General features: G+C 37.8%; 1 protein-coding gene across 2 annotated transcripts in view; it reads right to left on the minus strand.

Annotated features, from left to right (window-relative positions):
- The window catches only part of SFT2D1 (SFT2 domain containing 1), a 56,045-nt gene that overhangs the window by 23,076 nt on the left and 5,725 nt on the right, over positions 1-27,244 (minus strand). Inside the window, exons 1-2 of one of the 2 annotated variants that reach the window (XM_075203296.1) lie at positions 24,103-24,306; positions 11,556-11,642 (exon numbers count right to left, since the gene is read on the minus strand). In XM_075203296.1, coding sequence (XP_075059397.1) covers positions 11,556-11,642; positions 24,103-24,165 — 150 coding nt within the window. In that variant the 5' untranslated portion in view covers positions 24,166-24,306. Of the gene's footprint in view, positions 1-11,555; positions 11,643-24,102; positions 24,307-27,244 lie in introns of those variants that run through there. The other variant, XM_075203297.1, reaches the window with a different exon arrangement.

Below are 27,244 nucleotides of genomic sequence, written 5' to 3' on the forward strand. Positions count from 1 at the left end.
GAGAATAAATATTTGTGCATTGGAAACACAAATCGAGATTCGACAATCGTTCTTGGATAGCGAAAAAACGTGCATAACACATATATATATATATATATATATATATATATACACATATATATACACATATACATATACACACGCACACACATACATACACACACACACACACTTCTATTTACATTTATATTATAATTGCGTTGAAAAACAATGGTGCAGTATGGTTGGTGTTGGGTTACGCATAATCTTTTAAGCCTAAGTTTAAACAAATTAGTCAGGATTAGTTATTGAACCCTGGGCAGGGGAGAGGAGGGACGTCGAATCGAACCAGTTGGAGATGAACTCGGCATTCTTATCTCAGGAGGAGAGGAGAAGGTTTTCTATATTCATGGAGCTATCCTGGTGAACCAATCTGCAAGAGTAGGCAGCTTTTCCAATTTCCACTGGAATAGGAATCACAGCTTTTGCAGCGCCACTCAAATGCTTCAAATGGGAATTCAGTATACAAAAGTGTCTAGGGTCTTCTGGTACTGTAGATCCTGTAATCAATGTGGAAATGCAGATGACCTGTTGCCAAAAGGGAGCAATCCATGTGCAATTCCACCAAAAGGGGAGAGGCGCTCCAATAGCTAAATTACACCTCCAGCTAGTGGGGGGTATGTTAGAGAGATTTTGTTGAGAAGACTAGGAAATCTGTACCATTTGGTCAGGATTTTAAACTGCATTTCTATGAGGAACAGATGCTAGTCATTTTAAAGTTTATTACCCAGTGTGCTTCATTAAGGAAGCTGTACGAGGTATGTCTATTAAATAACGAGACTGATTAAATAACTCACCTTTATTTATTGGTATTACAAATGTAATGTTTGTCCCCTTCAATATACTCCCCATTTGCACTAATACATCGCTGTAGTCTTGTTTTCCACTGGTCGAACGCATGGAGCAAATCAATTTCTGTCACTTGTTTCAACATATCTGCCGTTTTCTTCTTTACAGCATCAACTGACTCAATATGTCCCTTAAAGCACTGATTTAACTTTTGGGAAAAGATAACAATCACAAGGTGCTAAATCAGGCGAATATGGAGGATGTACAAGTGTAGTAATGTGTTTGTCGGTCAAAAACTGCTTCACAGAAAGTGCTGTGTGAGCAGGCGCATTGTCCTGGTGAAGAAAGAAACCATTTTTTCACAGTTGCGGACGTTTCTTTCTGACTCTCTCAGCTTTTTTAAAACTTCCTTATAATAATGCTGATTAACTGTTGTGCCTTCTGGAACACATTCTTCCAAAATTACACCCTTGATATTGAAAAAAAACAATGAGCATTGCTTTGAATTTTGACAAGCTTTTTTCATTCTTGGTGATGACGGCGTTTTCCAGTGCATGGACTGTCTTTTGGTTTCAGGACCGTACTGGAAGATCCAGGTCTCATCACAAGTGATCACTTTATGAAACAGGTTTGGATCAAGTTGCTGCAGAATGTCAACACAACATTCCTTGCAATGTTCTTTTTGCTCTGGTGTGAGAACCCTTGGGACCATCTTTGCACAAACTTTCGCCATGTTAAGTTCCTCACGCAAAATTTTCCATACGGTGTTTTTGTCAATGTTCACGGATTCAGCCATCATTTTTTCTCCATTTTCTTTGGTTCTTTAAGTGCAAGTTCATCCAGGACGTTCATCATCTTCGACATGCTCATGTTTCTCGCTAAACCTTTTGTGCCACTCAAACACACGCGCACGAGACAGGCAGTCATTCCCACAGGCCGTAGTAAGCATTTGAAAATTCTGTTGGTGTTTTGTGCAATTTTACTAAAAATTTCAAATTGTCACGTTGTTCAACTTTTAAACTTACCATTTTTCGGCACTCTACAGAAAACACAACGAAACTAAATGGCAACTCACAATCAACTGAACGTCATTGAGTGTTGCAGCTTGCCATGCAAGTTCAGAGAGGTTCAAGTTTACTACGTATGCAATTATAACCGGTTCTGATTGCTTTGTTTACTAGGTGGAATCACAGTCTCACTATTTAATAGACATACATCGTATATATCCTTTGCCAAGCAAGTGTGTTGTTAGTAGAGATGCTCACTGACCCCCGTGTTTTAAGTTCTGGATTACCGTCGTGATTTGGTTTTGCCAAACCGCCCTTGCGTGTTTTGGTTTTGCAATTTTGTTTAAAAATCAATGTTTTTGGGCATAAAATAACCTAATTTAGTGCTCCACCTGCTTCTTGGATAAGTAAGGTAATTCTAAAGCTAATAAATTAGGAAGAAAACAGTTTAATCCCTGGTAGGCCGTTCTTAATTCTGCACACAAATCTGGTTGTCTTCCTCTTCATCTTAGCCTATTGGCAATGCAGCCATCGTATTTGGGTGTATATTACACCCTCCACTTGTAGTTGATAGAAAAAAAGCAGCCTGCATAGACTGTAGAATTAGAATATACAAAGGAATGGACAAAGGCAGTTTGGTATCTGTCTGCATCAGCCTCCCCCCATCCACTTGTAGTAAAATAGCACAAAAGCAGCCTGCATAGACTGTAGAATTAGAAAGTAAAAATAAATAGACCAAGGTAGTTTGGTATCTGTCTGCATCAGATCCCCTCTCCACTAGGAGTAAAATAGAAAACTATTCAGCCGTTATATAATCTAGAATATAAATAGAAATTGAGAATGGCAATTTGGTATCTGTCTGCATCATAATCATCAACATCATCATTAGCGCCCTCGTCGCTTACACAAATCTCCCCCTCTTCTAATTCCAAAGTGGCATCCACAATTTGTGTATCACCAGCTACACACGGGCTGTTCAGGCACACATCAGCAGAACTGCTGAAAGGGCCCTCTTTATGGGTACACTAACAGAATGCTCACGATTAGACATCCCACTGTTGGATGCATTCTCCACAGGGATTGGTGTCATTTCTGATTCAGAGCAAACATTACCCTCTAATGCCTTACTGTTATCTTGCAGCTCGGCTTTGACGCGCAACAGTAGTTGTGCACCACTTGTAGGCTCGGTAACATTTTTGGATCTGCCACTAATAGAGAAAGGTGAAGGCCTCATTCTCTCTTTGCAACTGCGTGTGTAGAATGGCATGTTGGCAATTTTTTTTTTTATCAGCACTTAACTTTCCTCAGTTACACTTCTTTTTCGCTTCAACACAGTAAATGTTTTTTTGGTGTGTGTTTTTTTGACCGATTTCAAAAGACTGTAGTTTGACATCGCCTTTTCCAGATGACGTACTGGGAACACTACCATCAGGACTAGTGACAGAACCCGGTTGCTCATTCTGTTCATATGTGGACTGCTTTGAATTCATGCTGAGCCCAAAGCACTTGTAGTGCTACAAATTGTTTTAGATACTGCTGACAAATATGACTTTTGACAGCCAGAAATATTAATGCAAAAGAATGAGGGACACCCCAAAGCACTTGTAGTCCCAAATATTGTAAAAAAAAAAAAAATAAAAAAAAAAAAAAAGACTCCTCTAGCCTCCTCTCTTCTCTATCAATTGTTATCAGAATTGGATGAAGAATAAGGTATATCCTCTGTCCCTGCTCTAATCAGCCTGTGACTACACCCTGCTCTGTCACTCTGTCAAATGGCAATGGATTGCTGTGGAGGTGGGTATTTATGGATTTCAATTATTGCGAGAACCGAGCCCCGAAAACCGATGACGTTCGGCCTCGATTTGGAATCCGAGCGGGCGGGAGAGTACCGAGCTCGGTACTCGGATAGGCAAAGTTCGGGTCTCGGGGAACCGAATCTGCCCATCTCTAGTTGTTAGGCATGGCAGTATAAGTGAACTCAAGCATAATTTGATAAATTTGTGCAATACTATGTTCAGAATTTTGGGAAGCAGTACATAGGACTTCGAAGGGGGTATTTCCTCTACGGAGAATATAAATCCAACCTAGTTCTTGCAAAAAAAAAAAAGTTTTAATTGTGAGTATGTCCATTTTTCTTTAATGGGGACTGCTGCAAAACTGGAAAGGGACACACCCCACCAGTCATCCAGCCAGCTGATTCTGAGTGGGCCTCCAATAAGCCCGGCTTTGAAGCACTTGTCAGTGCAACCCTGGTAGGAATTTCCTGTTATGCAGTCTTGTTACTTGATGCGCCTGATCTAACGGGGAGACCAAGGGCTAGACTCGGACAACGCTGGTAGAGGTGAAATTGTCATGCCAAGTGGCCAGGACTCAGAAAGTCATAACATCAAAGTGACTAAAACTACTTAAGCTAGTGGATTAAGGGAGAGATAATGTTGCATTTATTTACTTTTTGTATATATAATTCTAGCGATGTCTTTGTTACATGCATATGTATGTTAATTTTTCTATAAATTGGACAAGTTATTCTTAAAATGTCCCCAGGAGGAGTGTTTAATCGAGGCCTGGGTTAAACAATTATCGTATGTAGATATAATACTATCAACCTTTTCCGGTTTCTTTCAAGGTCATTGTTATACTAGTATTCTGAATAAGACTCCTAAGCCCCGCCTCTACAGGGAGCAAACAGTCCTCAACCCCCACAAGGAGGACACTCAGGGTCAAGTCTTATCCTTTTTCCACCTATCACAATCTGGCTTCCACCCCTAATCCGCCCACCACTGTAAAAAAATTGAAGGGGAATATAACCTGTATTGGGATTACTGAAGGGTGGTTGTGGATTAGTGACTAGGAACTAGTGCTTCAGTCACATGTGTATGCTGTTTCTGCAAGGATTATCATTTGTCTAGCGACTATATATCCGCATATCTATAATGCTATTTATGGAAAAAAACTGCATTTTGGTCGCAACAATCTGCCTAGGCAATTGCAAAGAATCCACTAGGATGTGCAGTCCTCACACACTCCCATTGATGTGTTAGGTGAAGTGGATAAGAATACTAGTGACCAATATTCCCCAGCTGCTCGAAGAATATAATTACATAAGTGGAGATAGGAAATATGTTAAGCATCAAGTCTCACTTTACAACAATAAGAAGGGTTATAAAATAAATAGAAAAAGCATTCTCTATTAATAAACTAGTCTCTACAAAGATGTGTATGAGATAACAGTGCAACAACAAATATTATTGATAAAAGATTGATGCTATGAATGTTACATAAAACAAATAAATAATAGCGGCTGTTTAAAATCTACCAATTAACAAGTAGGAGTAAGTAATACGCTAAAGCATTAGCTTTCATTTTATACTGAACAAGCAGGTTTAAAAAAAAAAAAAAAAATGACAAGTGTGTGAAAATGGATTAAATATTAATTACCGATATCCACTGCATAAATTGCTCTTCATATAAAAAGCAAAGGGATTTCTAAAATTGCTGTCTATTCGAAAATAAATCACTGCTAATTTAGAAAGAGCAAGCAAGAAAAGAATGATTAATAAACCCTGCTAGTTGAACCTTACAACACATGTTTTAATGTTATTGAGAAGCAGACAATATCAAGATAAAGTAATCCAGGGTTAATATCTGTTTCAGTGCAAATGAGAAGATAAATGATGAAACCAGTTACCTTTAGGACATGTTTGTAGGGAATATAAATAAAGACAATTTTATGAAATGATTGGCGAGTAGTAAGAAATGGGGAGATCAAATGGATTTGCAAGACAACCATTCATGAAACAATGTGTACCTGAGACACAGCAGTATTTCAAACTTATTGAAGTTGCAAAAGTAGCAATAAGTGAAGGTGAATATTCAATGTAACAGTATACACAAAATTGTAACAGAGCTAAACTGTGTTATAATTGAAAGACTATAAATACATCACTTCACTAATATTGTCTTGGTATTTGTTTTTAATGTTTTGCTTCAGTGAAAGTTTTTAAAGGTGTTACAGTGAAGTTTATGGATCAGCGCTTATTAGTGGGCATCTTAGAATTAAGACGCCTTGATGAAACTGTTCATCTTGCTTGGATATTATTAGAATTATACTTTTGAGATGTGCAATGCAGATTTGTTTGGACTTGTAGGACACTTGTTTTGAATGGTTATTGAAAAAGTAAGCAGCATAAGTATAACAACAAACTGGGTTACATTTGTGAGTAAAAGGTCTCAGATTTTTATGTAAATCAAATGTGTTTACATTAAATGTTAACATTCTGCACAGATGTGTTCATTAATGTACGCACCTAATTTACCAATGGGAAAAACCCAAACATCCTGACTATGGTTGATTTTTTTTTTTATCTGCTACAGGGATAGAGGTTCAGAATGTATTAAAACAAGTGGTCCCAGTTTTTAGCATATTGCTGTAAATGTCAGTATAAATTATGATGGCACTGTATACAATATGGTTAAGCAGGCCAGTCAAGTGAAAGATCAGACAGTGGTTTTTTACTAGTTCTGTAAAAAAAGATGATCCACAATGTAAGGAAAGTAGACCTGGTGGCTCCTATGCAAGATACTTATTTTTGCAAATACAATTGCACCTTATAAAGATAACAGACATGGTCCTAACACACAGATGCCGGATGCCAGGGCAGGGCGCAATGGGATCAAAGCAACAGTGTGTATTGGTATTTTAATCAATAGAAGGGGATGATGGCATCAGTGAAAGAAGCACAAATTGCACACTCCTACACACTTTACAAAGAGCAGGGCCCTCTTACCTCTCTGTATGTATGTATTACCCAGTATTGTTTTATTACTGTTTGTTCCCAATTGTAAAGCGCTACGGAATCTGCTGGCGCTATATAAATAAATGATGATAAGTCCCTCAGTGTCTACAATAATAAACTTTCACATAATACCCCACATTTTAAACTAATAAACACCACTAATCAATAAAGTTACAATGTCACACACAGACTAGTTTTTCACATGGCATTGATCATCATACATTATTTTCAACAAAGACTACAGTTCTATCATTACATAAAATACAAAGCCCCACACATTACACTATGCCCTACTGTTTATCATTAAACACATTAGACTGTCACGTACACTCTGCACTAACATTGCAACTCAGTGTGTTACACCAGAGACACATACATAACAGAAAACGCCTCTACTACAGCTAATCATTTCATCAAAAACATAGACAGAGTTTTAACAAAGTTTCACAACTGGTAAAGTCTGCATATAATAACCAAAGACATATATTAGATATACAAGGTTTTATATGAATGGATTTTAAATATTAATTATCTCTGATAATACAGTTTGGTATTGTTTTTGGTTCACCATCTTTTTAGCTGTCCCACACTGATTAAGAAAAGTATATATTAGTACTGCTATTTTTTCTCTTGATTGGATGCAACATACATCGTATTTATGTTGTTTCGCTTATATACACATCTAAATGCATAATTCGCAGATAAGTAGTAGAATTCCCTTTCCTACAATTTACTGTATAATCACAGATTTACCTTTCTGTGCTAATTATCCCCTTTCCACAAATTGTTGCTTAGAAATTTTAATACCTTACAGTAAAAAAAATAAAAATAAAATCGCATTACAAAAACAAAATAAAGAGGTCATCATCCATCACTAATGGATTTACCCTTTTAAGACAGCGAGGAGGTTCAGGGATGCAACCAAGAGAAGCAACCAAGAAGCAATGTGCGTGGCATGAAGAAATAAAACCAAAAAATTAAAAAAATTCCTGGCTAAACCAACTCAGAACAAAACCTTTGAAGTGGGCTAGGTAATTTAAGTGTAAACGACCCTACAATCTCTGCTTAAATGACCTTAAGATAGGGTGATGCATATGCCGAATACAGTTTTAGGTCATTCCTCTGTTCAGGTTTTAATCATCTGAATCCTTTGATGATGACATTTTTGACCCACCGACCGTGCCAACTGGTGTAGTGGAAAACCATTTAAGAACTAAAACCATCTTACCTAACTCAAGTTACTACCTGGTTGTCACAACCACGCACTTTGAGGAGAATTCAATTGGTCGCGAGGTGTCTCCAGAACAGTCCGCAGAGACACATTGCAGCAGCAATTTTACAAATATCTCCACTCATTTTCCCTCACATCACACAGACATGTGAGGTAAAATGAGAGGAGATTTTAGTACCATATTAGCCGGCAAGGTGCACAGCAGGACATCAAGGCCAAGTCCCACGGCACTTCATGACTAATTGAATCATCCTCACTGTGTAACAGCAGCTGCACAGACTTGAGTGAGACTACAAAGGGTTAATGTGTCTGATCATTTAAGCTGGGTACACACTTTAGAAATTTCGACCAACTTTTTATGCCGAGCAATTTTACATGCGATCGATGGTCCGATCGCTCGGTCCATGGACTGCATACACACTAGCCTTGTTTAGGATGAGAAAGGAAAGAGCGGACGTCCCGTTAGCGACTTTTTACAGCCATGTTGTCATGAGCAATGACTAATTTCGTACCCACTGTTGTGGATCAGTCGGAAGTTTATACACACTACACAGCAGAAATGAGATTGGAACGAAAATATTAAACGGTACGACCAACCAAATCAGGCAACTCCTCCTTACACCAATCTATTGGCCAACAGAATCTTCCGGATGCGACATCACACCCGGTAGCCAAAACCGGAAGCGTGTTTCATGCTTGCTATCTGTCACTACTTCCTATCAATAGCGGGACTGATCACTCGTTATTTTTAACATCTGAACACTAACAACCCCATGGAATCACGCAGCGAGACATTTTGGGACCGGACAATTAACAGATTATTGCTCCACAAAAACGCAAGTATCGATATCACCTCCATGTGGAATTAGTCGGACACATGTACTGTCATTTCCCTCAGCTGTATAACTGAGAGAACGCTCTACAGATTATAACATTGGGACTGCTCCATATACGTATATTTCATTTATGATTATCTATGACAGTAAATTAATGCATTTACTGTGATATGTTTTGAAACCCTTGTCACCATCTGGTCCATCAGCGGTTGTTGAGCCAGATTCTTTCAACAAAACATATACATGTCAGGATTACATGTATATCCATCAGTGAAATTTTAATATTTTAATATTTTATTGTGCAATTTTTTAAGTATCATAGGATGTTTATTTTTACATGTTCAATTTCACCTGTTTATTTACCATATATAGGGAATTGCAATAAATTTTGTTACATATAATCAGTCTTGATCTACTTATACCTATTAGACCCATTATATACAGCTCAATATTTTAGAAACATTTAGTCAGTGAGCGCATAAGGTTTTTTTTATTGGACAATCGTCCATTTGGGCAGACTTTCGACCTTCGTGTCACTGTACACACTGACCCGACTTTTGAACGAGCGGTCGTATGTCGGCTGTTTGAGCCGATTATTGGATGAAAACAGTGTAGTGTGTACCCAGCTTTAGTCTGAGAAACAAAAAAGTCTACCAGAAGTTTAACAAAAAAAAAAAAACACCACAAACCATTTAACAAAAGGAAAAAACAAATAAATGTAGCTAAACAAAAGCTGTTATTTAGGCTAAGGCTTGTGAGCTTCTTTTAGATCATCATAGACACAACATATAGTATAAGCTTTTAGCAATAAGGCAGCAAAAGGGTACACAGTTACACATAAAATGGATATAGAAGTGATATACTTGTACAAGAAACAGTTAGAAGAAAGTTGATAAAACAAAACACCTAACCATCAATAATTATGAATGAAATAATACCTCCAGAGGCAAGGAGAAATACAGCTATGCCAGCTCCAACCACACCCCATTCATCAGGTTTCAAAGCCAAGGTAAAATGTAGGGAAGTTTCCATATATCATATACAACATTGGAAGCCATGAACAGAACGCTCAACTGATACGCATCTTAATAGTGTTTGTATTGTCTAAAGTAAAAATAACACATAGGGTCTTCCATTTGATAAAATGACACTTGTAATCTGGCAGAGTATGTGGCTCCAAAATGATCACGATGCCAGATAATGATCCTATTAATAGAATTCTAATGGGGCAAGTTAAAGGTTTGACAATGACAGCTATCAACCTGTGCTTGCCGTCATCTTTCAACCACACTAACAAGTTCAAATGACCCCAGAAGTGATACATCCGCTTGGTCCAAATGCTGAATATCCAGATTTCACACATGTGAGGCCAAATTGGACAGTGATCTTGTCACTGACTTCTTGGGTCAAGCAGCAAGATCAAAGCATAGGTGGTCAGCTTAAGGATTGTAGCTATATCAACTTTAATTAAAGCCCTCTTTCAAAGTAGGGAGAAGAAAGTGACAAATATTAGAACATTATTAGATAAATTAAAATAAACGTAGGTTATACTTCGTCATAACAAATTATACTAAATACGAGCAACTAAACCCTCGCAATTAGCACAAACTAGTCAGTTATACCATCTGCTTTCAAGTAATACAGATAAGAATGAAATAGTATGAGTAATCAGGTTATCGCCAAATGTCAGGACAATACTTCTTCAATATCAGCTTTATTCTACTTTCTAAAATGTAAAAAAAAAAAAATAAAAAAAAAAAAAAATCAACCTTTGTTGCGGTTATCGCTTGGAAAAAAAAAACAAAACTAAAAAACTGGTAAGGCAAGTTACAAAATTTACTTACGTGGATGGAGATAACATTTTTTTTTTTAGAGACTGGTCTTTCTTGTGCCAAAGACTGGTTCAAATGGTAAGAGGTGTAAAGTTTACCACTTGTGTGTGCATTGGATGGACAAATTCTTCAGAATATTTGATACCAACCGAACAAAGTTTAAAAAGTAGCTGATCGGCTTACTAAGAAAAGCATTGAAGCTGAAGAACAGTTGCTTTGTGTAGTTCCATTAGGAAGATGTAGATTTATATGCATTATATTACATGGATAAATTTTTATACTCCCTTGATGAAGTGCTTTAACAAAGTTTAGTGAAATCCTGCTTAATGTTTGCTTTTTTTTTTTTTTTTGCTTTTTTTTTTTTTTAACATTTTTAAAAAAAAAGTTATATTATTTTGCTGCAGATTGCCAGACAAGCTTCTGCAGCCATTTGTTAAACTCCGTTAAATAATGATGGGCAAGTCTAAAAGTAGAATTTTTTTTTCAAACCAAGACAGACCAATACGATAAGTAGTTAGTTATTTTTTTTTTATTATTTATTTATTTTTTAAATGCACTTGGCACATTTCAGTGGTGTCTCCATGTGGGCAGATTGAGACTTGGATGACGTAAAACAAACGCTAGTGTTTAAATCTAATAACTTACACAGATTCAGCAGATTGAACAAATTATCCAAAAGGACAATCATACTGTAATCATTATTAGTGTGTTTAAATGAGGGATCAGTGCGTAATTTGAAAGAATTGCACTATTTGTAGTTGAAAGTTCTGACAAGAAAAACACCAAAACCTAGTCATCTTTTCTTACACACAAATAGGTTTATAGCATAAATAGAAACTCTGTATGCTAAAAACATGTTTGTGGGTCACAAAGACCTAGGACAATTCTCTCAAAAATAATTTGTAGCAGCAAACAAATTTGTATATTTATAACCCCAGTGCTTTAAATATTTAAGGGACACACACTATGGCAATGACTGGAAATCTTGAGCGTCTGCTACTGTATTAATTAAATATATTACTTACAAGGATCGAAAATGCAATTCCACAAAGGAAGCATATTGCAAACCACTTCACTCGAGTGCCAAAACTTAGTGATGTTGAATCCAAGACCTTAAATAAAAAGTAAAAAGGTGTTACCTACTTGTTATTGTAACTGTAAACCTTTAGCACAATAAGTTAAAAACTTATATTAATGATGGGTTTAAATACTTATGTCAAAAGGTTTAACAATGAATAACACAAGCATGCTGAAAACTCTGAAAGTAGATATGATGCATGCATACAGTGCTTTTTGATATATAAAAAGTACATATATATGATCAACCATTATGTGCAGCAATCAAGCCATTACAAAAACATATCATATCAAAGTAACGCTTTCAATTTGACAACATTACCTTTCCAGAAGTAGATGACAATCCTTTGGTAAGCAAGTATAAAAAAAATAAAATGCAAAAATAAAATAATCATTTTTCTGCTCATATTAACCCTGAGAAATGCAGCTTCTTTGCCTGTTGTAGTTTGACAACACACTTTTTTTTCATTTTTGGAATATTGAATACTGAAGGCAGTAGGTGAAGTAGTAGCACAAATTAGAATTTGTTGTTTTTTTTATGGATAGAAAATGTAATCTTTAAAAAGAAAAAAAAAAGAAACAAGCAAACATAAATCAGCTGGAATAAGCAAAACCAGTTTGCCAAAATGTATCTTAGAATATATTTGTTTTATATCCCTATTGTGCGGCTTTTAAGAATATGTTGGAAATCATGGACAGCACGGTGGCTAAGTGGTCAGCAATTCTGCCTTACAGCACTAGGGTCATGAGTTCAATTCCCAACCATTGCCTTATGTGTGAGGAGTTTGTATGTTTTCCCTGCGTTTGCGTGGGTTTCCTCCCACACACAAAAAAAACATACTGGTAGGTTAATTGACTGCTATCAAAATTGACCCTAGTCTCTCCCTCGCTGTCTCCCTGTCTCCCTCCCTCCCTGTCTGTCTGTCTGTCTCCCTCCCTCCCTGTCTGTCTGTCTCCCTCCCTGTCTGTCTGTCTGTCTCCCTCCCTCCCTCTCTCCCTGTCTGTCTGTCTGTCTGTCTCCCTCCCTGTCTCCCTCCCTCCCTCCCTCCCTGTCTGTCTCCCTCCCTCCCTGTCTGTCTCCCTCCCTCCCTGTCTGTCTCCCTCCCTCCCTCCCTCCCTGTCTGTCTCCCTCCCTCCCTCCCTGTCTGTCTCCCTCCCTCCCTGTCTGTCTCCCTCCCTCCCTCCCTGTCTCCCTCCCTCCCTCCCTGTCTGTCTCCCTCCCTCCCTGTCTGTCTCCCTCCCTGTCTCCCTCCCTCCCTCCCTGTGTGTGTGTGTGTATATATATATATATATATATATATATATATATATATATATATATATATATATATATATATATATATATATATGTTAGGGTATTTAGACTGTAAGCCCCAATGCGGCAGGGACTGATGTGAGTGAGTTCTCTGTACAGCGCTGCGGAATCAGTGGCGCTATATAAATAAATGATGATAATAATAACTTCAGAATCAGAATTTAAATAATAGTCCTGTCCTCTGCTCAACTTCTGCAATGGAACTGGTCTGTTTACAACAAACCAGTGAACTGGCTAGGAGATCACAAAAGTAGTGTTTATTTTTTTCTTTTCTTAATAAAGAAAGCTGTAATGCAGTCAGAATCACACTTCTAGAAAAGCGATCCTAATGTACCTTCACAGTCTGAACATCTGCTGATTAAGAAAAACTGAAGTGACGGAGACAACATTTTGGCTAGAGTTCCATTTAAATGATTTTGCCAGGTTGGGCCGCAATCTGTTATCTGTGGACGTTCACAAAGTATGGCAAGTGGGGATAATTATAAGGCAATGGTGGGTGCTCTAAGACAGGGATTCTTAATGAACTGCTTCAAGGAGACCTGTAGTGAAGAATTTGGTTGTACCATAATAGCTAATCCTTGGCAACCCCACCTTTCTGCTCACAAGAGTAGGAAACACATGTAGAATGTAATGGTAGTTTAATGCGAGTCCTTTTTTATTAGGTGGTTCCATTATTTTACCTACCTTTTGCAAGATTTTCTTATTATAGTGGACACCGTAGACAGGGAATAATCCAAATAAAGTAGCAATATTAGCAGAACGATTTGGTAATATGCAAAGACAATTTCCTATATTCAATGTCAAACAATGGGAGTTCAGATAATGCAGTAATACATGCCAATTGGCTAGAGTTCACTATAAGAAGTGGATTACAATTCTTGTAAGAAATCACAGTGCTAAAATGACTTCCTTCTCAGCGGTAGCAACTGCTGGACTGAACCCTGTTTTTGCAGATCTGATTGTGGAAAAATGGAGCTAGTGGCATGTGGTTATGTATGGATGTAACTGTACAAGGAAGTATTTTATGGCTTTTATGGCTACCATTAGAGAATGTACTGTATGTGATGGACACTGGATTATATATGAACATTTACATATAATGTTATCAAATGCAACTAACCAGGCATGTGTAATGTCATAAACGTTTAGACTTTTTAAAAGCTCTTTGAAAACCCACCACTTTACTGAAGTCTATTGTTGTCCCTCAGATACTACTCACACTAGTACATCCTGGTCCTAATCTCCGCAGTGAGTTGACCTAAAGCTGGACACACTACAGAAATTTTTTCATTGATGGTAAATTTGTTAAAGATATCACAACGACTTAAAGTCCCAATCAGCATGTCGGTTCATGTGTACACACACGATTTACCTCCAGATCTGTGCTCTTCATCTGTCATAACCATCTGTTGATATGAACGTGACTAGGTAACCGCTATGGAGATCTGCCTACACTGCTCATCGCGAGTATATACACACTTCAGAATTTTCCCCGACATCATTCCATCGTTGATAGTGATTATTAGTCAGTTTAGAAAATTAAAACTATACAATGTGCTTTGGTACGATAAAAAAAAATGATCGTTGGAATGTATACACTAAAGCAATATGGATCTAACGGTTGTTAATCGTGTGATTGGCACGATGATCGGGTGAAAAACATGTAGTGTGTACCTAGCTTAGCTCCTTTTGTCTCAGCTCTACCCTTTTCCCATTAGATTATAAGCTTTCACAAGCAGGTCTCTGCCTACCTTTGGTTTCAAGTATGCATTTCTATTGTTACCTTGTATGGCCCCGATTTATGTACATTTCGAATTTTCACACTGTCCAGTGCTGCGGAGCTCTATGATTGCTTACAAACCAATGAAAAGAATAAAAGCTACAGACTAAATAAATAATGCTGTGGGATATTTTGTTGCAAAACCCTAACAGTCAATAAAGGAGCTACTACATACTATAGTAACATTCTAGAAACAATTTAGCATGACCTAAGAACACAAAACAAGCTGACAATTTTCAAACCCAAGTCCAGAATTTCAAACCCAAAAGGGATTCAGAGCAGACAGAAAAAAGTTCCTGCCACATCCAATATCCACCGATACTGGAATATAATACTTCTTGTAACAGTTTTACCAGCACACAAGCTTTTTAGGTGCATTCTCTTAATAAAGCATAAGCGACAACCTGAAAACCAAAGGAAATCTCAACCCAAATCTACCAATTTAGGATTGTGGAGCCCAATACAGAGCAGAATTGGATTTTTTGACAAGAAGAACAGCTCATATACAGTAAGTAGAACTCTATTTAATTTCACTCACTGAACTAATACCCATCCGAATTTTGTCAGAGTAAAACAAAAGCACATCAGTTATTCGATCTATTTTCCAATAATCCCCAATAGACTTTGCGCTTATGAGGAAAAATAAACACAAGTTTAAAACTGCAGCATGTTTTTCTCAAAACAGACAGAACAAAATAATATATTAAAGTCCATATGTATACTGTAAGTAAATACCTTTTAGACCTCACATTTATAAAAAAAAATAAAAAATCTGTGTGCAAATCCTTATATATGTCCCCAGTAGAGGCTATAAACTGGAGTTATTGTGGTCATTGTTCCAAGTACTAAACATTACAATGTCCACATTTTAAATATACTTATGTTGCCAGTCATTTGAATGCTTCCAGTCTGAGGTATGTAAAGATGGCAACGGAGAATGTCTTTTTTTTTTTTTTTTACTAAACAAGTTTGTTTGATTTGATATTGGTGTTTTTTATTTAAAGCCCAATATGTAATTTCTATGTGCTTTAGCACATTTTAATGAATTGTATAATCAACAACAAACTCAATTTCTAACACATCAAACATGCATCTTAAATTTCAAATGCATTTTCCATCAGTTTTCTACTATAAAAAAATACACTGCATCACTACAAATTGTAGCAAACCATAGATAAAAAAAAATAAACAAATACACCGCAAGGCATTTAAACATGCTTTTGTGAACACATCCATCAACTTTCATTGTTTTTACATACTGTTATTGTTTTAAAACACTAGTAGCTCTAATGCCATACAGAGTAAAACCTTTGATATTAATACATATATATTAATAAAAAGTAGTACTGTGCTGAACAACATAAGGAAACCAAAACGTTTATTCCTAAGTAAATAAGTCCAAAATGCTATCTATCAGTTCTCTGCAATAGTGTTAGGTGGGCTCTGCTTCATAAAGCAAATAGCTCTGCTTTGCAGAAACGGACAGTGTGGGGTTGGCTGGTTCATACACAGGAGCAATGCGAGTCGTTTAATAATTCGGTCTCACTTATAAATAACTTCTGGTATAAATTTATTTAAAGGAAATAGCGCTGGGTGGTTATTTATATAATTTCACATGCACTTATTTTAGATATTGTATATATTTTGGTAGATTTATCGTGTGATTTGCACGATAATTGATTAAAAAACCTGTAGTGTGTACCCAGCTTTACTAAACTCATGACAAACTTATATGTTCTAGAGAGAAAGGTACACATTTTAGCTTTAAATGTGTAATTATTTTTATTGCCCTATATTGTGGCTGAAAAGGTCATATAACAAGACTACATATCATCTGTAGGTATCTTAAGTATATGGAATTTGTTTTGATTTTATTCATTTAAATGGAAATATTAAATGTAGTGCCAGAAGACTTGAAACACCCACACAATTACTCCAACTAGACCCTCACAATTATTCACGTAGGGGTTTTATTCAAAAAAGTGAACTTTTCATTTTTGCCCAGATTAATTGTAACTTTGTTCCAAAAATGTCCATTGACATGACTTTTTGACTTCTCTCAAATATATAGAGAGTTTCTATGGGATTAGTACATTTAAATGTCTAGATCTATCACAAATGTGTAGACTATTTTCCTTCCACAAGTAGCACGAAAAAAAGGCAAAATGAAAATATATGCGACATAGGAATATTTGTTCTTACTCAAGTCCCAGTCTCCCTTTAGGGCGAGTTTTAATTTGATTGGCATACAAAAAAAAAAAAAAAAAAACACTTTGTTTTGTCCTCTGCTTCTCAGACTTCCAAAATGAAACTCGAAGAAATGTAGATGGGGTGATAAACAGTCAAAGCCAGCTATCCCATGTAAATATATATATATATATATATATATATATATATATATATATATATATATTTATAGGTTTGACTAACTTATTAAGATCTCCTGCAGCTGGACTGTATCAATTCATAAAATTGCGATTGAATCGATGTGTTCCACCACAAAAAGGTTTTTTCTTTTTTAGTCTTCTATTCTATGTACAAGATTTAATGATTGATTTTATTAAAGTTGTATTACTTGGTTTTAAGTTTTTGCGCTCTCTTTGCTTTCTACGGAGAAACCCTGCTAGGAAAATGATTGTTTTCCTTAAGTAGCATAAAGTCAGTTTCAGCTGTTAATAGCCATGTGAGTACGGCCGTCGCAGACTCAGTGTACAACTGCAAGGAGGACACAATGCTGTTTTGTTACGGCCCTCCAGCTTTATATTTAATAGGCTAATACTTGGGAGAGTCAGGCTGTTCTTAGAACACTATAAAAATATAATAATTCTACAGCCATACTGATTAGTTACTCAATAGCTTATTTTCTGGTATAGAAATATGTAGTTTTATATCTCAGGTGTGAGGTTATACTTTTTGCATAAAGCCACCTTTATAGCATATATTAACTCTGGTGGAAAATCAGCAAAAACACCTAGGGTGTTGCCTTTTAACTTTACACACTGCTCACAGAGAAGATGCAGGTTGTTGTTTTTACCAAAGCCCTGCCAAAAAGCTGCCCAAGGCCCAATCTTTTTCCATAATACAAATATTTTCGAGACAGGGTTTACAAAGTTTTTCATCAAACATGACAAGATCCGGTTGTTTGTTGCTCAGGTCTAACAAAAGAATCTTTCCGTTGCACTGGGGCCTGTTTGCATGATCGGTAGACGATAGTACAGACTGCACTCATCTTCCAATGACATTTTCCAACATGTACGACATGAGATTTTGACGGAATATTTACGCAGAATGGGGGTCGTTGTGGGTCCACACGCTGTGATATCAGGCCAAATACCCAAAAGTGGTGCAGATATTGCAGCTTCTGCAGCCAGCATTAGAAGTTGAGAAGAGCTTTTTGCATGCTTCTTATTTGATGTTGCCATCTCAAAGATCACTCGCCAAATAAAATAAAGGAAAGGGAAATAGGGAAGGGAAAGCTGTTTGCAACTATGTCTACAAAAAGTAAAGCACCAAGTTTGTCCTTTAAAAACTAGGTATTCCTTCCACAGATTATGCCAGTCCTTACATGCCCTAATGCTGTAATAAAAAAAAATTATCACACTGCACTGCCACTGATGTGTCTCATACATACAGGACATGCAACTTGAATGCAGCAGCAAGATGTTTATCAATTTCACAACTGAATATTGCACATATCTTTCACACAGTCTACAAGATTTGTAGTGTGAATTTACTCAAATAGCCCATATCTCCTAAATTATGTTTCTACCACCGAAACATTTAAACAGGTGACAATTTAAAACCCTACTATTCAACAATCAATGGGTTAACAAACCAACAGCTATTCTCTACGAAAAAAACTAATGAATTTGTAGAGTATTAAAATGTAAGTGTGGTGTTTATAAACACAGTATCAAAGTGACATACGTCTATATATGCAAACAGTTACAAAAATAAAAAACAAAATTAACATACATCACCAATATTTTCATATAGTTCTCTGGATCCGATGCAGTAGAAGACATTTCATTAAACTTCTAATTAGAAATCAGGCCCCAAAGTATAATCAAAGAGGTTTCCCAATATTGTACATGGCATGTCCTTTTGGACTTCCCCATCTCTTAAAAGGGACTACCCCTCTTATAGCAAATAGGCACGCCACGGAAAGCTTCCATTATCTGAAGCAGAGAGATGGCTTGTACCGTAGGTCACAGCACTAGAGTTATCAATCACTCCATAAATCTTCATTTCAGCTCTACAGAAGAACTATGGTCAGGCTGTAATACTCATTTTCTCTGCAGCTATGAACACTCCACAGAGTGACCCAGCTTCCTGGTTCAAGCAAAAGTTAATTTCCCTGTTCCTGGAGGGGTGGTGACCAGGGCCATCTTTCCCCCTGGGCACGCTGGGCAGTTGCCCGGGAGCCCCACAAGCATAGGGGCCCCATAGGCACGGCCCAATAGAAAAAAAAAAAAAAATCTTTTCACCCATGTATACAGCATGTTTTTTAATGTTTAAACACTGATTTTTGTTGCAGGTACCAATAAATATTAGAGATGAGCGGGCTCGGATATCTGAAATCCGAGCCCACCCGAACGTTGCCGATCCGAGCCGGATCCGAGACAGATCTGGGTATTCCCGCCAATTGCAAAACTGAAACCGAGGCTCTGAGTCATAATCCCGCTGTCGGATCTCGCGATACTCGTATTCTATAAATTCCCCGCTAGCCGCCACCATCTTCACTCGGGCATTGATCAGGGTAGAGGGAGGTTGTGTTAGGTGGTCCTCTGTCCTGCTATATCTCGTGCTGTGCTGTGTTCTGCTCAGTCCAGTGGTGCTGTGTCCTGTGCTCTGTCCTTCTAAAAGGGCATTGTTATTTCCCCATTATTCCCAAGTTATAAAAAAAAAAATTAAAAAAAATAATTATAAAAAAAAGGAAATAAAAAAAAAATATCCAAAAACAATCCTGCAGTATAAGTCCATTGGTACTGCTATATTACAAAGTTCACTGATTCAGCAGTATAAGTCCATTGGTACTGCTATATTACAAAGTTCACTGATTCAGCAGTATAAGTCCAGTGGTACTGCAATATTACAAAGTTCACTGATTCAGCAGTATAAGTCCATTGGTACTGCTATATTACAAAGTTCACTGATTCAGCAGTATAATTCCAGTGGTACTGCTATATTACAAAGTTCACTGATTCAGCAGTATAATTCCAGTGGTACTGCTATATTACAAAGTTCACTGATTCAGCAGTATAAGTCCAGTGGTACTGCTATATTACAAAGTTCACTGATTCAGCAGTATAAGTCCAGTGGTACTGCAATATTACAAAGTTCACTGATTCAGCAGTATAAGTCCAGTGGTACTGCTATATTACAAAGTTCACTGATTCAGCAGTATAAGTCCAGTGGTACTGCAATATTACAAAGTTCACTGATTCAGCAGTATAAGTCCAGTGGTACTGCTATATTACAAAGTTCACTGATTCAGCAGTATAAGTCCAGTGGTACTGCAATATTACAAAGTTCACTCATTCTGCAGTATAAGTCCATTGGTACTGCAATATTACAAAGTTCACTGATTCAGCAGTGTATAAGTCCATTGGTACTGCTATATTACAAAGTTCACTGATTCAGCAGTATAAGTCCATTGGTACTGCTATATTACAAAGTTCACTGATTCAGCAGTATAATTCCAGTGGTACTGCTATATTACAAAGTTCACTGATTCAGCAGTATAATTCCAGTGGTACTGCTATATTACAAAGTTCACTGATTCAGCAGTATAAGTCCAGTGGTACTGCTATATTACAAAGTTCACTGATTCAGCAGTATAAGTCCAGTGGTACTCTCCTGTGCCGCATATAATTTTTAAAGGCTTTGCCAAGTGTGTGTGGCTTAGGGGTACGCTCTCTTGTGCTACATATAATGGAAAACAAAAATTTGGAGGATAGAGTAGGGAAAGATCAAAACCCACTTCCTCCTAATGCTGAAGCTGCTGCCACTAGTCATGACATAGACGATGAAATGCCATCAACGTCGTCTTCCAAGCCCGATGCCCAATCTCCTAGTACAGGGCATGTAAAATTCAAAAAGTAGCAAAAAGAGAAACTTAAAATCATCTGAGGAGAAACGTAAAGTTGGCAATATGCCATTTACGACACGTAGTGCAAAGGAACGGCTTAGGCCCTGGCCCGTGTTCATGACTAGTGGTCCAGTTTATAAGTTATAAACACTACACTTGAAAGCTTGAGCCTTTAAATGAAAAAGTCACTCTTTATTGCACGAATATTTGCAACAGGGACAATTTTTTGGTTAACAAAGTCAACAAATAACACTTCGACGCTGTCTGTCTTTCACAGACTTGATGGGATCTCAATGATGAATGCTCTGTACCATGGTCGTCTAAAACAAGAGTTATTGACGTGCTATAACTACTGTAGTTTTTATAAATTATAAACACTACACTTGAAAGTTGGAGGAGGTATCCACTATGCAGTCCAGATAGAGGCGTATCAGATATTAAACAACGTTGAATGTTGCTGCCAAATCATACATTAATGAAAATGACCTGTCAGCGTCAAAAACAAGAGGTATTGACACGCTCGAACTACACCCTGTATATGCTGCAGAGGATGTAGGAGCAGGCAGCTGTGCAGTGGAATTCAGACCATTTGAAGGCGAAGGTATTGTGGCCCCGGTACCAAATTGTGTACCGGGACCACTGCACTATGCAGTCCAGAAAGCTACCTCGGTGAAACGTTTTGGACTAAAAACAATATTGTGAGGTGTGAGGTGTTCAGAATAGACTGGGAATTAGTGGAAATGATTGTTATTGAATGTTATTGAGGTTAATAATAGCGTAGGAGTGAAAATAAACCAAAAAACTTGATTTTAACACTTTTTATGTTTTTTTCAAAATAAATCCGAATCCAAAACCTTAAATCCGAACCAAAACCTTTCGTCAGGTGTTTTGCGAAACAAATCCGAACCCAAAACCTCAAGCAAATCCGAATCCAAAACACAAAACACGAGACACCAAAAGTGGCCGGTGCACATCCCTAATAAATATAAACAAAATTTTATTGATAATTTACATTTAAATTCCAGTGTGTGGTTGTGTAGGTAGGGGCCCCAAGTGCACTGCTTTGCCCGGGGGCCCATAATATTGTTAAGATGGCCCTGGTGGTGACAGGACCCCCAACATTTGTTCTAAAGAGGAGAGTGGTCAGTCCTGTACAGCTGCACTACCACCTCCTGAAAAAGGGGTGTTTACCAGGGCTCCCTCATTCATATCACTGCTCTAATAAAAAAGAAAAAAAAAAAGGTCTCGAGGATGTGCGGGAGGAACAAGGTGCATATTATATCCCTTTGCACTCAGTGTTTATGCAGTCTATTTTACTGCACAACGCAGGCAGCATAAGCACCAAGCTCCTGTCATATGAGAGCTAATATCTCAATGAACAATACCTTGACCATTGACTGAGCAAATTATCAGCGCTAATGTGGCAGAAATGCGACATTTACATTGGCTGCTATAGAAAGACCAATAAAGCCCATCAACAGTGACTTAGTCCAGCTATGTGGTTAGCACTTCTGCCTCACAGCACTGGGGTGATGAGTTTGATTCCCAACCATGGCCTTAACTGTGTGGAGTTTGTATGTTCTCCCAGTGTTTACGTGGGTTTCCTCCTGGTGCTCCAAAAACATACTAGTAGGTTAATTGGCTGCTTTTAAATGGACCTTAGTCAATTTCAGTGTGTGCGTGTATGTTAGGGAATTTAGACTGTAAGCTCCAATGGGGCAGGGACTGATGTGTGTGAGTTCTCTGTACAGCACTGCGGCATTAGCAGCGCTATATAAATAGCTAATGATGATGTCACACAAGGTTAAAGTAACCCCATATTCCACCAGCATTATTTCATGACTTACCCATCTTACTTCAACCATATGGATGTGGTCACGCAACAACTATACTCTTTGCGTTTCCACACAGAATAGCACAGCATTCATAAGTACTGAAAAGCTGCTAACAAGAAAGATTGAAGTTCAGGTTAAAAGCTCTAGCCCCTGTCACATGTGAGTAACACAGATCAGTGCATTTAAAGTTTAATTACTGCCTTGTGAAAGGAGCGAAGAGTTTCCACTTTCCTTCAACCCATCACAACAGCAGAAATTTGGCTCTGATGACTTGCTCTTCAGTAATGGGCTTTTCTAGCAGGAAAAGTATAGCACTGAAGAGCGGCTACATGAAACCACTGTAAAGGTGTCGCACATTTTTTCTTTGTCTATGCAATCACCTTCAATCAGCTTTTACAATTCTCACTACATAGGTGGCATAGTTAAAAATATTAACCAAAATGTATGTGTAAGAAATATAATCAATCAAATCTGACACCCAGTAATTGACAATTATAATACTATGTGTCAGCTTAATTCTGCCCATTATCATCATCACCATTTATTTATATAGCACCACTAATTCCGCAGCGCTGTACAGAGAACTCACATCAGTCCCTGCCCCATTGGGGCTTACAGTCTAAATTCCCTAACACACAAACAGACTAGTGTCAATTTGTTAGCAGCCAATTAACCTACCAGTATGTTTTTTGGAGTGTGGGAGGAAACCGGAGCACCCGGAGGAAACCCACGCAAACACGGGGAGAACATACAAACTCCACACAGATAAGGCCATGGTCAGGAATTGAATTCAAGACCCCAGTGCTGAGAGGCAGAAGTGCTAACCACTTAGCCACCATGCTGTGCTGACCATTCAATGTCTTATCTGCACATGCTCAACATACAGTGCCAAGTTTATTATATTTAGATCATTGTATGTATTTTTTTATTAAACAAAAGGATAGTGTAAAGGACTTTAAATTAAAATTCATACAATAGTGTGTGGGTACATTTTCAGAACTTGTGTACACAGGAACTTTGCATCCATTTCTAGTTGTAACATACAGTCAAGAAAAAAACTTAAAATATATGCTTTTGATCCTGGGTCCTATAATATACTTGATGTTCATTTATGAATCAGTAAAGTTACATTTTTATCGAATAACACTATGCAAGTTCTGTCAAATAAATAGATATACATGTCTTCTTCTAACTTACACAACCTGAAAAATACTGCATATATTAAGGAGTTAATAATGCATGTCCTAATTGCCCAAATATACTTAGATGCTAATGTTTTAATCAATATTACATACAACCAGACATGTTAAAGATTCCTGTGTCAAAACAGGAACTTCTCATTGTCAAACACACAGTGTAAGAGCACATCCGGCTCTTACGTCCACTACGTGACGGTTACAAAAGTCAGAACACAAGTGAAAATATTGCATGCAAACTTCTTGAGCAAATAAAAAGCAACAGTTTATTATGGTACCTGAGCTGTCAGACCCCGCTCTTCGTCTTCATGACCGTTCAAAACCCTGCGCAGCTTGTCCATGGCTCCTATTTGTGCAGCTGATACTCCCCACACCCTGAACACAGACACTGGCAGCACTCACGCGCTGTCACTGCACAGTGCGAGTACCCAGAGGATGGACAACTACCCTCCCTGCACGCAGAGTCACGTGGTGATGACAGCACGTGACCCTCATCTGACAGCGCTAGGCCTAGCACAGTGCTGTGAGAGGCGCTCCGACTCCTCCCAGCTCCAGGAAGACAGCAGCTGTTGCCGCCATATTTAGTCCGGGAATGTAAATTGGCAAATTTTATTCTTCAGAGTGTGCTCACTCGAAGTGCAAACCTCGTATCTCAGAACTGTATTGTTATTGTTAAAAGATACAGCATACGATGTAATACATTATAAGACATATTGATAACAGGTTGCCTACCGCATTAACTAAATTTACCAGCCTTTGAAAATAATTAGTTTACATATTTCATGAAACCACAGCAGTTAACCATACTTGCCTATTTTCAGACACTGCAGTCCGGGAGAGGGTCATTTTGGCCAGGGAATTGCGGAATCCGGGAGACTTGCCTGCTCTCCCGGGAGTCCGGGAGACCGACCCGAATTTCGGGAGATTTGGCAAGTATGTAAACATATATAAATGAATAATAATAGAATAATGTTGTGGGTCACTTTACTGTGGGTGAGCATTTAATTACGTTCCGGGTGGTACTGTGGAATGATATTTTTACTGAACTTGGTTACAATGTAACTATAGTAATACTATTACATATATTATTAATTTTGTCATATTAATATTGTTACAGATATATTATTTTGATTTGATTTGCATAATAGAGTTTGAGACCATTTACAGTGGTGAGAAAGCAATTGAATTTTGAAGAACGTCTCAAAATTGATTAAATCACAGTTGATGATTGAACATTCAAATTGATCCATTTGTAGTATCTAATGTGAGAAAATTGTCAGGCAAATTAGATTAATAAATAGAAAGGGTACAGTATGAAAAACAGTAACAATGCATAATCTGTACGTATATACTGAGGATGTTATATTATGCAATTGTGGGACTGAACTTTAATTTTGTGATCTATCCACAGTTTAAATCGACCAGAACATCTGGAATTTGGAACTGCATAACTATAAGTAATATTACATTAGACATTGCGATGATGAAGCAAAGATCCTTGTAGGTACTCAAATTCAATACTTTAGATTATGATTAGTCACAATATATTTAACAGCCATTCCTAAAAGGTATAGTCTGGTTAAATACAATAAGTGATTATGGGGCATAATTAATAATTAACAGGGTTTTGTCCTGTTAATCACCATCTGCCATCGCAACAATGACAGATAATTTTTGACCCCATTTATTAAAAAACCATCCTGGGACAGTGCATCATGGCGATGATTTCACTTACCTTAAAAGTCCCGTTGTCTGGCTCTCCTCTCCAGTTATTATGGCAAAGTTGCTTTGCGCATGCGTGACCTAAGGTCAAATATCCTATGGGGACTGCTTTTGCATACAATAATAGTGGGTCCTGGGACTTCTATCTCATACTTACCAACTTTCTGCTACTTGCTTCCGGGAGCTGCCGTGGGGGAGGTGGGCGTGCGGGGCTCCAAAAATCGCATCATTTTGGACCCGCCCCCTGTGACGTCATGACGCAAACGCGTCATTTTACAGTGGGGGCAGAGCCAAATGCCGCGATTCTGGGAGACTCACCCAAAATTCGGGAGTCTCCCAGACATTCCGGGAGAGTTGGCAAGTATGTTCTATCTAACCAGACGACTTACTTCCATCCAGGGTAACAATATAGGACCACAGCAGATATCTCCGATATCTGCTGCGGTCCAATAGTTATTAATAACTACCATACTTATAAATGTGGTCCGGGGATTCAAGACTGAAGGGACCATAATAAATAGGCCAATAAGAGAGTTATAGTTATTGCATGTTATAAGTAATCAAAATATGAAAAAGCATTTCTAGTAGAATAGTATATTTATCCTTTCTTGGTCTGTCCAACTGATTTGTTTTTAAACATCTCCTGTTACATAATTCTGTACTTTTCTTTACATAATCTTCATGTTTATTTTAATATTTCACCGAAGGATAAGAAGGGAGAGGTATTGATAAATAAAAAATATTTTAGTAATAAATAATCAAAGTTGATTTTAGTAAATCTATTTTATAGATTTGAGTGCCTTATTTCATAACATTCTAATCTTTTAGTAAAATTAGGTCTGGTTAATGTTAAAAGCACCCACTCTAATAAAATAATTGTGAAATAAATGGAAATATAAATACATAATATTTTTCTCTGACATGAGTTGATCAGACTGCAGGAAGTGTTTCTGACATGGGCCCCCACAAGTTAGTTCCCCTGGATCCCCTACAAATCTTAACCTTGTCCTGCATGCAGTATAAATAATAGAAGAATTGTACCGTGCAGTTACTAAATATTGAATTGTAACCCCTGGGGATGCTGCAGTTGGACTTGAGCACCCAGGGGCTACTAATCACAATTGCATCAGTAAGAAAAGAGATTGATATAGCTATTTACCAGTCCAGGAAGAGAAACTACATCTCCCACAAGGCTACTGTGAAAAGGGGGCGGAGTCTAACACGACTGAGAAACCAGAGAGCGGGGAAGAGGGAGAGAGAGGAGCACCCTGAGAGAGACTGAGCTGTGTGACAAGTCCAGATAGGCGACCCTAGGCAGAAGGGCACTGCATTGGTGGTCTGAGCAGGGAGAACAGACAGTCTTGAGAGATATCAGAGCAGAGTGGAGTGGTGAACAGAACCTGCTGGGAAGTCACAGTTTGAAGCTGTAGGAGGAGGAATGCATGCACCTCTGAAGAAGGACATTTTGCAAGTCAGCCATTTTGGAGATAATCGAGTTCAGACCAGTGACACACACTGGTGCAGATAAGTTACTGGTTATTTTACCTATCTGTTATTATTCAAGTGGGGTTTGGACTATATCTGGCCACAAGGGCTGAAGAGTCAGGGATAGAAGGGTGGGCAGGTAAATGTGCACCAAGTGTTTGTCTAATCAGCATTTGAGCTTATACCACAAGGTGTCACACGCCGGCCCCGCGG

This window comes from Mixophyes fleayi, chromosome 3 (assembly GCF_038048845.1).
Source record: "Mixophyes fleayi isolate aMixFle1 chromosome 3, aMixFle1.hap1, whole genome shotgun sequence".
Classification (NCBI taxonomy): domain Eukaryota; kingdom Metazoa; phylum Chordata; class Amphibia; order Anura; family Limnodynastidae; genus Mixophyes; species Mixophyes fleayi.